General features: G+C 35.2%; 1 protein-coding gene across 1 annotated transcript in view; it reads right to left on the reverse strand.

Moving 5' to 3' along the window:
- Positions 1-9,279, reverse strand: part of LOC138697843 (trypsin-1) — a 118,241-nt gene extending 108,962 nt beyond the window's left edge. The window contains exon 1 of the mRNA XM_069823404.1: positions 9,117-9,279. Within this exon, the coding sequence (XP_069679505.1) occupies positions 9,117-9,231 (115 nt within the window). The 5' untranslated portion in view covers positions 9,232-9,279. The remainder of the gene's footprint in view (positions 1-9,116) is intronic.
- Positions 9,280-11,897: the final 2,618 nt, after the last annotated feature.

Below are 11,897 nucleotides of genomic sequence, written 5' to 3' on the forward strand. Positions count from 1 at the left end.
ATCGCGCTGTAATTTTTATGATTGATGGATAAATACCTAAGGAGAGCATGAAATCAAAATCTTGTTTTGAATGTGAGAAAAAATACTAACTTCGAAGTGACCTCTTCAAAATAGACATTGACATCAAAAGTTGGTAAGCGGCAAACTTTTTTATTTTTCACTTTAGATTGGAGTCAAAGCGAGAGAAATGTTTAGGAAGAATGAAAATTACTTTTAAAAGTGGTAGCTAGTCAAAATATATATTAGTTTCCGAGTTACGACGAGTTAAAGAAGCGTTTACGACTGGAAAACTTCCGTATGCAAAGTGACTGAACTTCTATCTATTACAACTGCGGATTCTCGCGTTAATTTCAAATTTGTTTCAAAATGTTTTCATTGCTTAAGGTCTTCGAGTTAATCGTGAGTTTTGAAATTTAATTGAAATATTTAATTAAACTGATTGAAGTATTTATAGAGCTTTATGTAGGGGTAATACGTAGGTGAGGGAAACTGGATCAGTTGTTAAATGAGGACAGCTGGAGCAGTAGATAGATAGATGATGGCAAATGGAACAGTAGGTAGATGTGGGCAAGGGGGGCAGTAGGTAGATGAGACGGACGCAGGGGGGTAGAATAAGGCATGGGAAAAAATATGCAGATGGTAGAGAAGAAAGAGAAGAGCAGAAGAACTAAATGAAGGATGTGGAATAAAAAGGAAAGAAAAGTATGGAGGAGAATATGAGATGAAGGTAGTGTTAGAGATAAAGATAAAAAGCCGTCAGTCTTCATGTAGAGGACATAATACATATTTTCAGCCTGTTGACGAAAATTGTATTAATTCAAACTATAGCAACTTACTTCAGAGAGTGTTTCCAATTCAGCAACCTTCAACATTCGATCACCTAAGCCAATCAGGTAAAATACTAATTTTATTACTTCCATTATACAATATGTATAATCAAATATTTAACTTACTCCTAGTATTGTTTGTTGTAATTAGAGAGCGGAATTTAGGCAAAAACCTATTTTTTTTCTTGTTACATACATACTTAAGATTTAATATTTACACTTATCATGGAAATATAGGTATAAATAAAGGGGTTTTATAATGCCTAAAAATGTCTATTTCGACGGCAGTGCCTATTTTTAAGTTTTTTTTTAATTTTTGCGTCATTTTTTCGTAGCTGTTTACTGTTTTTCTTAACATCCTGTACCGTTTACATTCCAAGACGGATAACCACAACTCCTTCCTAGCAGTGAACAATACAATAGAGAAGTACCTCCAGGCCATCACTTCTCATTCTTACAATTTTTCAACCCTAAAATTCCAACTTTCAGTCGGTCTGGGTAGCATAATCGATATAGCGACACTTAAATGCGACAGGCCCATGTCAGTAGATTTACTGGCATGTAAAAGAACTCCTGCGAGACAAATTATTATTATTATTATTATTATTATTATTATTATTATTATTATTATTATTATTATTATTATATTATTATTATTATCATCATCATCATCATCATGAATATATCTTCCTCTGTCTGTCAGCAATTTAACACAAACTCGCTGGGTTGTACTCGAATAAACATTCTCTTACATTCCAAGACAGATAACAACCCCTTCCTTTCTTCTCACCATTTTTAAGTACAGCAGTAAGTGGCACAATAGCCACAATAGATGCTGATCATCTGCTGTGAAGCAAACTATTGGAAATGTGATTTGTGAATGATAATAATAATAATATTAACAAAAGCCGCCCTAAATAAGGGTTCGATAGATCGGCCTACTAATCAATTCATAAAGAATAATCATTAAAAACAATTGTGTGACAATTTGAAAGAAAAATAATGCATTAAGATACATGATACGAAAACATAGGAAATCATTTACAATAAAAGTTTGTTGGATACAAATGATTACTAATTATAGCTAAGGATGATTTTAATACATGAGATCCTATGACATCAATCGTTGCATCAGAAATTTTAAATTGTTTAAGTGATTTAAAGTTTCTCGTGGGATCGTGCCACGGGCATCGAACATGAGCCCAGAAACTGTCCAATATGTGATGTGGTATTGTGCTCCAAGATGCTGACAACATGGCTCATATATGACTTGTTTTTCACGACACACCTCTTGTGGCCGTTGCTCATGCATCTCGAAACGGATTGTGGGATCAAGAATGACACCCTTATCTTTCTGCCGATCAATTATGATGATATGAGCACGTTTAGTAGAGCCATCAGAAGAGATGCAACCAACCTCCTCATAAAGTTCATAGGAAGCATTCTGACGGATTGAAGCTGCGATGAGAGAACGAACCGTATTATGTCTGTTTATTCGGAGCAATTCTCCATGATGGCAGAAACCCAAGACGTGAGGAAGCGTTTCTTGCTCGTCGCATCTTCTGCAACGGGTTGAGTCAAGAGTTCTACCAGGGAGAGTACGTACAGGTATTGTATTACAGTTCATCTTAATGGCTTGCGTCCACTGACTGCTCGAAAGTCCCTTTTTGGTTGAGATCCACGAATTACCTTTCTTCCAGTGAGAATAGAAAACAACTCCCAAACATTTACTTTTCAATTTGCTCCATTGATGAAAAAAATCTACACGCAGTGCTTTTCTTAGTTTTTGAGAAGAAATACGTTCAGAGCAAGCCAAGGTAATTGGTAATTGTTGGATGCAATGTTCAATTTCGTTTGGAAGATTCCGAGTGACTGCTATATGAGGGTTGTCAACTTAAAGACAGAATGTCTTCATTTTGTGCATGAATGTGTACCCTTGTAAAATGTGAAACGTGTTGAAGTTTCTTTTAATCCTAGAATTTAGCATTAAATAAATATTTAATCTTATATTAGTGACATTCTTTAACAAAAACAAGCCTATTTTTAATCTAACCTAACCTAACAAAAAGCCTATTTTTTATTTTATAGAGCCTAAATATAGGAGTTTAAGAGCCTATTTTAGGCGCCTAAAATGCCATTTTTAGGGCCTAAAATTCCGCTCTCTAATTATAATTAATAACGGTACATGCAGTAAGTATGTATTGACACTGAATTATTTCAGTGGATCAGTAGATATTCCGGCATTTAAGAAATATGTTCAGACGCATAAAGTCTGAAGCAAATTTCAGTCACGAAGATTGTATTTGGGTGTGCAGAGGAGCCGGAAGTGAAGTTCCGCTGAAATCGCAGAGAGAGACTCTGAATTCTTGATGGGAGTGATGCGAAATGAGACGCTATCGTGGCTGCAGGAAGCTCTCCTATCTACAAGGCAGTTTTATTCATCCTTCCGTCAGACTTCTCTGGCCCTCTTGTGGTTAGCCCAGCTCCACTTTAATCGAGTATAAATCCCTGTAGTTAAACGTTAGCGCTCGTATTGTGTGTAATATTCCACTATTTGAGCGTATTAATTGCTTTGTACAGAGCAATAAACATCGCGACTCATGTGGAAATGACCAGCATTCTATATAAATTAAATATTAATTTCAGCGCTAGTGTGTGCAACCCCTCAAAATGTCAATGACGAATATTGTAGTCATTTCTTCCATTCATATAATACTGAATTTTCAAAACATTTCATTTATAATTCCGTTTATTTAAGATTTAATATTATATACTGGGAAGTCGAGATCTTGAACAAGAATATCGATCATTTTCATTGTCATCATTAATAACCTTCATTACCATTACTAACAAGTATCTAAACAGTATATTTCAAGCAGATGCTCAGAGCCATAGCTATCAGCTGGGTTTTAGCTACATTTCTACATCGGCTACAATTGAAATTGTCGGTATTTCATTAAAGAGTTTTCTATCGTTCATTATTTACGGTTCATTTTCCAACAATTGGAGTTCTTCATATTCCGTGATTTCAGAGTTACAGTCTTTCATGATTTCGAGATATTCGTCCTCCATTATTTCGAATCTTTCGACTTCGAGTTCTTCGTCTCCCACGACTCTGAATCCTTCGTCTTCCGTGACCTCGAATTTTCCGTCTTCCGTGACCCCGAATTTTCCGTCTTCCGTGACCTCGAATTTTCTTTCTTTCGTGACTTTGAGTTTTCCGTGTTTCGTGACTTCGAGTTTTCGTCTTCCGTGACCGAATTTTCCACCTTTAAGTGTGCTTAAATGCGACAGGCTCATGTCAGTAGATTTACTGGCATGTAAAAGAACTCCTGCGGGACAAAATTCCGGTACATCCGGCGACGCTGATATAACCTCTACAGTTGCGAGCGTCGTTAAATAAAACATAACTTTTTTTCCACCTTCCGTGACTTCGAGTTTTCCACCCTCCATGACCACGCAGTTTTATGATCTAAATAGCCTAAATATAAACTTTCCGTATATGTGTTTTACGTCTTAAAACCCCATTTAAAGTTTTAAAGTTTCCATTTATAATGGAGAAATAAAAGCTCGCTGCATATCGTGTTTAAACACTGATTTAATGAACTTCATCTCTAAAACATAAATCACAATTAAGAGCATGGAAAATATTAGAATGTTTGTTTTTGGTTGACTGTTTAACAACACTGTATCTATTACTAAGGTCTTGGCGTCGATGGCATTGGTGATAGCGAGATGAGGTCAAGAATTCGCCATGGAATTACCTGATATTCGCCTTAATGTTGAGGAAAATTTTGGGGGATATCAAACCAGGTAATCAGCCCAAGCGATAATTGAATATATTTTGGACAGGTGAAAACACTTGAGTGTATTGTAATAGTCATTCCAGTCATTGAATTTTTCTTGAATTATGAAGACTATTTCGTTCATGAATCTATATTTACCAGTGACGTATAAGTTGAATTCTAGCCAATCAGTACCATTTATCACAGCAGTATTGTCGATTTTTTATATCGTCACTTTTTTGTCGCTGATTAGAAATTATTTTTTCGAATCATTAACACCATGGCATAAACCAATTCAGATATAACCAGTGAGTATGAATTTCTTAAAAATCACAAGCATTCAATAAAGTTACTACTTCGGAATACAACTTCCTTAACTGTACTTTTAATTAAATGGTATCCTTTTTAATTTAGTTATGTTTATAACAAAATCAATATTTTCACTATTCCGTTGTCTTCATGTATAGTTAGAGTAGTTCTGACTAGATGGATCAAGTAGTATTTGTAAATAAATATTTTCGTTCTTTGCTTACGAATGTGAATGGAACATGATAAGATGAAACTAAATAATATGCGTTATTAATTCATTATATTATTTACTTATATAATTTTCTATTCACGAAATAATGCTATTAAATATAATGCGAGTTTTTCATTATTTTCTTTTCGATAAATTCACGAGAGCAAAGCCTCTTATGATATTACCTATTAAAATTATTTGTTTTACAACAATAAAAACCATTAATTAGCTACTTTACAGTCCTCGAATGAGAGCGCACGAGGGGATTCTATCAAGAGATATTCAGTTGCAAAGCCTTTCCTTCTGCCAGTTTCAAGACTAGAAATTCTACTCCACATCGCACAAGTTGAGGGGTCTAGACTTCATGATGGTGATTTCCTTTGAATTTAAAACATTATTTTATCCCCTCTTCTCTCTCCAAAGAAGGGTAATTTGATTCTTGATTTTTTTTTTACCTCAGGCTTTCCTCATCTCGTACACTAACGCAATGAAACTTTTGTATTGGTTTGCTGTCTTCAGCAGTTGGCCGTCGGGCACAGTGGAATGTGGATGTAAGGTAGCATCAATATATTTTCTCTTCATATGAAGCGATATCTCGAAATTAATCTCAGTTCACAACAAATTCTTCATTACGGTTTAAACGAATGTATCATTTTGCAATTTTAGTATTGCAGAACTCGCAGTTACAAATCAATCGAGTGGCCGCACAGGTCTGTAACTACTCTCGATGCCGAGATATTATTGAGAGAGGCAGCGCGACTCGGCTACTTTTATACGTGAAGTCGGCGCCCTTATGCCCGTAGCGAAGGGAAGTGACTCATTGAGCGTGGTAAAGTAAGTTAAATTTGTTCATGGCCTAAATACTCACAACGTCCTAATTTTAGCAATCATAGTGTTGTAACAGCAAGCTTTTGAATTTCTTTCACTTTTTCTCCTACCAAGGTTACAGGAACGGATTCTCTTTCTCGGTTCGGGAAAAAGAATATTCTGCGTAAAAATAAGCAATTTTCTTCTGTTTTCTTAAAGCTATGATTACGGTTAATCCTTAAAGAAATCCATATAGACAATCAGCACGTTGACTGCCTTCTGGATTGACTATATGGAATAAGCGCTGGTTTGAACCTTGATGGGTGAAGAAATTTCAACATGAAAATTTGTTCAACATGAAAATTCGGTTAGTGTATGGGAATGGTACCCATTCAACTTCATGGGGAAAATAGGGAGTTGCAATGATTGGCTTAATGCTGGGTGATCAATATGTTGATAAATATGCAATAAAATGTGTTTAGTTTTGATAAAAGATTTAGTTTCCTAAGTAGTTGAAGGTACAGTCAGCTCTGGATATAGTGAACTCGGTTATAGTGAACATTCGGCTATAATGAACCTAAATGTTAAAGAGAATAGTGTATGCAGTGAGGGATAAAGGAAGGATTAGTTCTGATTCCTTTAAAAGAGACCATTAGAAGAATAGGAAGCCAAAGTGTTTTCTTTTGTACAAGGGAGTAGAGTGATGACCAAAGGGTAAATACAAGAAGGATTACAGTATAATGATCCTCAACTCTTCCTCCCGCATCTTTGTAAAAGTAGACCTGGGGAAATTCCAAGGCCAAGTACATGGTAGCATACCTCTAGTGGGAAGAGGTGCGAAATCGGTCAATGCCTTCTACCTACATGGCCAGATTAGATTCAAGTTTCGAACTGTGAACATTAGGATGTCGAAGCGTAAAGTGTTTAAGTTGGAAGATAAAGATATTGAACAGGGTCTGACCCAAACGGGCTTAACTGTATGTACAGCAACGTCAGTAGTATAAAAACAGACACTTCAGTTTTAGTGACCCTCGGATATAGTGAACGAAATATGCTGGTCCGTAGAGGTTCACTATAACCGAAGTTGACTGTATTTATATGTTCTATTACAATGTTGCTTATTTTGATTCCGACGTCTCTTGTATTGAAGGTATTTATCTTTTTTTTTTTTTTTGTTACTAGAGATCTTTAAACCGTATTAGGAAGTAATTAATTGTAAGTAATTTTATACAGATTTTTGCAACATTCTCTAATATGGTGTACGGTGTGATATGTTATATGGTGTGGATTACCAGTGGATTTGAGACAACCCATCTCCACTTAGGTCACAGATATATGACCATTTTAGTACTCTCAAATAAAGATATAGGTTAGAAATATCCTGTAAATTTTTCTTGCCGTTCTCTCACTGGAACAAGATATTTATGTGCCGCAAATCTATGACACGAACATCCAATTTTTACTTTCTTTCGAGACAAAGTCATTCTACGAATTTTGATCGCACAAGTTTATTGCGCTCAGCCGGTTTTAAACCCAGCTTGATTCAGGGATTTTGGCCCCTGCATAAAGTAAGTAGATAGACTGATAGCAAGTTAAGGCTGGTTCACAATAAACCGGAAACGAGAATCGGAACGAAAACGAAAACGGTAAAATTGTTAAAATGTGTACATTTCAATATGAGCATTCACAATTAATGAAAAGCTTGCCGGAGCCCGGGATCGGGAACGGAGAGTTGGCCAAGTTTCAACTTCGGGTGTTCACGTTTCCGATCACAGCCCACTAGATTCATTCTATTGCCATTAAAAGCTATTTTGTCATCGTATATTTTGTACAAGAAGACCCTATGCATTATTTTGTTCTGTGCTTTGCATCATGGAGCAAGTTTTATTTGATGAGATTCTAATATTGAGTGTTGAGGAAAATCCTCACATTTACGATAAGCCTCGTATAAAGATGAGAAATAGCTGCATCTTTGAACACCGATCGTAAGTGAATCATATTTTATTACTTTATTGGTTGTATTACACACTACATATTCATGCTTCAATTCAATAACTACTGTTGTGTTCATTTTTGTTCTATTACAAATGTTTCTTCTCTAATTATTTTACGTCATGGTAGACTTAAAATAGGTTGTGATAATAAAGATGCATGGGCATATTTATAGTACCGTACCTAATGAAATGTTTCAGTTGAAATTTCGAAGTTGGTTAACCTGTGTTTATATGGCTGCCTTGTACTCATGAAAGAACGCCATTGATCAATTATACACAAATAACATCAGAATGCGTAATATCGACTTTACATATCGTTATTGACATGCATATCGATATGCATAGTCGTCTACGTTCTCGGTTTATTGTGAATCAAAAATTTTCATATTCACGTCCTCTGCTTCTCGTTTTCTTTCTGGTTCTCGTTCCCGGTTTATTGTGAACCAGCCTTTACTCATCACTACTCGCGGCCTGGGTCACACAGGTTAGGCCGCACAGTTATAACACCAAACACTTCTTTCTTATCATGTCACGGTACACTCCGTCTTAAGACACAATATTCTTCCACACGTTCCGTTACTAACCACTACGTCTGTTGATGAAAAAAATGTCATGATGACATATTTTCTTGACATGAGTGTCCCTCAGCTATAAACATAGATATTATTTTTATTATTCCTCTTCCCTCTTCCCTATGCACATTTGTGATTAAATTTATTTCTTATTATGCAACACACAGTTCGCTCACTAGCCAAACAACCAAGGACAGGGGCCAATAACGTTGAATCGAACTGTACTTAGGATACATAGGCAAACATAGCAGGTACTAGACCTTGAGGAAAGATGCTAGATTTTGAGTTATAGTGAATATGTAATGTATACAAGCACAGATGAAGAGTTCGCGGGAAAAACGATGAATGTCACATTTCTGTTAAGGATTAGATAATGATCTAATTGAGTCTATAACTGCAAGATGTAGTGCTGTTTCTATAGAAAATAAAGGAAAGGATTACTGTATTCGTGGTGATAATTCTCCTTTTTATCAATTTTCATAAGAAAAACATTAAATTTCGCAGTGATCAATTGAATTAGATAATGACATCAACCTTAAGAAAACTGTGACACTCATCGTTTTTCCCGCGAACCCTTCAGATACATTACTGGACTGTAATTGAGCTGTTACCTTGAGATTGGTGTGAGGGTGTCTGCTCGAAGGAGTCCGACAGCACGCCTGAGTAGATCAGGCCCGAAAATGTAAACAGCAGCGATAGCTGGAGCAGCCATGTGAAGCTCTGCATTCTCGCATACTTCCTCACTGCTCTGCGGCTAGACACACTGTGATGGGTGCACAATCTGTGCGGTCATTTTTATCATCCGGTTCCGCGCCTGTTGGGATAGTTCCTCGCCAACTTTATCAGAGCTACACATGGCTGTAAGATTGTAAACATATGCACTGGTCTTGATACGCTGCACAGGAAGTGTGAAATCACCGCTAGGATGTGGATCAGATCTTGATGTAATAACGCTTTCGAACTGCAGAAAGGTGATGGCGATGATGATTTGGAGTAACTTAAGGAAACAAGACCTTTAGACAATTTGTGTTATAAAAGTAATATATTCTCACTGTACACGTTTCAATCTTGAAACCACGGTTCATTGAACCTTGATAAAGAAAGGCGGAGCGGAACACGATGATCAAAGCAAGGGGGGAAAACATAATACTGTATGCCATTCAATACTTCATCAAGCCGAAATCCAGAGTTATTAATAATTGAGCCCTTCAGGGCAAAAGTGGTGTAAGTCAAAATTGGATAATGAGGTTTAAAGTAAAAATTCTGTAAAATACAGCGCAAAGTAGCTAGTACTATGTCCTTCCTGCTATCCACAGACTACTAATCTATAATAATAATAAATCTGTAGCCAAAATTTTTCTGGTAATTTTCGATTTTCCAAAAATAATTTGTGTTAACATGCATAATTAACCATCCTGAAACCGAAAATCGCTTTTTTGAAATTTTTGTTTGTATGTCTGTCTGGATGTTTGTTACCTTTTCACGCGATAATGGCTGAACCGATTTATATGAAAATTAGAATATAAATTAAGTTCGTTGTAACTTAGATTTTAGGTTATATGGCATTCAAAATACTTTATTTAAAAGGGGGGTTATAAGGAGGCTTGAATTAAATCGAAATATCTCCCTTATTATTAATTTTCGTGAAAAATGTTACATAACAAAAGGTTTTTTAAATATGATTTCCAATAAGTTTTACTCTACGCAAAATTTTGATATGGCTGATATTTAATGAAATAAATGAGTTTTAAAATTTATATAACAACGCCATCTAAGGCGCAGTAATGAAATAAAAAACAAATGACATGGTCTATAGGGGGCCTTGGACAATAACAAACGAAAGCTATTAAACATAGCCTACAGAGAATGTTTCTGTGTTTGTACGAAGTAATATCGGAAGCTAATTAATTGTATAATAAAATTATTATTTCACCATTGGAAAGTGTTACATAACAAAAGTTTCTTTAAAAATGGTTTCCGATAAGTTTTATTCTATGCAAAATTTTGATAGGACTAATATTTAAGGATATACAAGACTTTTAAAATAACAATACAATACATTTTTACCGCCGCCTCAGAGTATAGCGTTGTTGTTCCGCAATAACTCCTATGTGCAAAATATAAAATTTTTGAGTAGGAAGAAAAACGCATTTATTCATTCCATGGCAATGGTACATAGGAGATCGAATTCTTACATTTTCAAAAGAAAGAAATATAATTACATATCACTATATATGCTGTATCACTATTTAATTTATTTGAAGGGTTCAGAACCATAGTGGGCCAAGCACCATTTACTGACTGAAGACGTAGAAAACAAGGGTTAATTAAGTTATTACCATAATTCAATGGAAACATGTAGCAAGTAATATATACACATTAAAATTAAATGATATGTCAATCTTCATTGAACTATGGTTGCATGTAATAACAATTAAGAAACATGTTAAAGGAATTGTCATTGCACCAAATGAGTGGTCTCTGGACCAAAATGATCGCATTTTAATTTTTTTTAATACAATTTAAATTAAGTAACATATTAAACGATTTATTCTTCTATCAAACACGAATGTTCCCTGGATCAAATGTCCTATTTTAATTATGTAATTAATTTATATTTATTTCTAACGGGTGCAGCGAAGCTCACGGGTACGGCTAGTAGTTTAAATAAATTGAATATTAATTGCTACTTTGCGCTGTATTTTACAGAATGTTTACTTTAACCCTCATTAACCATTTTTGATTTACACCACTTCTGCTCTGAACGGCTCAATTACTGCTGCACTTGTTAAGTAGTGTTGGCGTGTGATTTGAAGACCCATGATTTTGTCGCTGTGACAGGTTTGTCACTGGTTCCGACTGTGACTATAGTTCTAAAATCACAGCTCCGAGAAATCGCCATCTCCGCAAGATATGTGACTCACAACCAGGGTTGCCAGATTTTAGATATACTAAAGAGGGACATCTTTCTTCATTATACACAGCACTTACGTTTTGTTAAAAAAAGAAAGGGTTAAAAATTATCCGTCTACATGCAGTTGAAGTGACTAATATGAATCCCAAAATTGCAATTTTAATAAACGATTATATTGTAGGTAAAGGTTTTCAAGTACAAAAAAATGTTTATCTGGCTAACTTACAGCCAAATAAATATTGTTTTGTACTAGTACATCACGTTTCTCTCGCATCTTTCTGAAGGGCTTGTGGCAATAATGTGTCATGCCACATTATTAACTTAATGACTTAATAATAGTCCTGTCTCATAGATTTTCCAAGCTGTTTACTATTGATTGTAAAGCACAAATTCCAAAAGGTGGCATCACATGCACAAAATACATAAATTTTAATGTTTATTAATTGATTACAATGGCATAAAATTTATTGATATTTAA

The sequence above is a fragment of the Periplaneta americana genome, chromosome 4 (genome assembly GCF_040183065.1).
Source record: "Periplaneta americana isolate PAMFEO1 chromosome 4, P.americana_PAMFEO1_priV1, whole genome shotgun sequence".
Taxonomy (NCBI): domain Eukaryota; kingdom Metazoa; phylum Arthropoda; class Insecta; order Blattodea; family Blattidae; genus Periplaneta; species Periplaneta americana.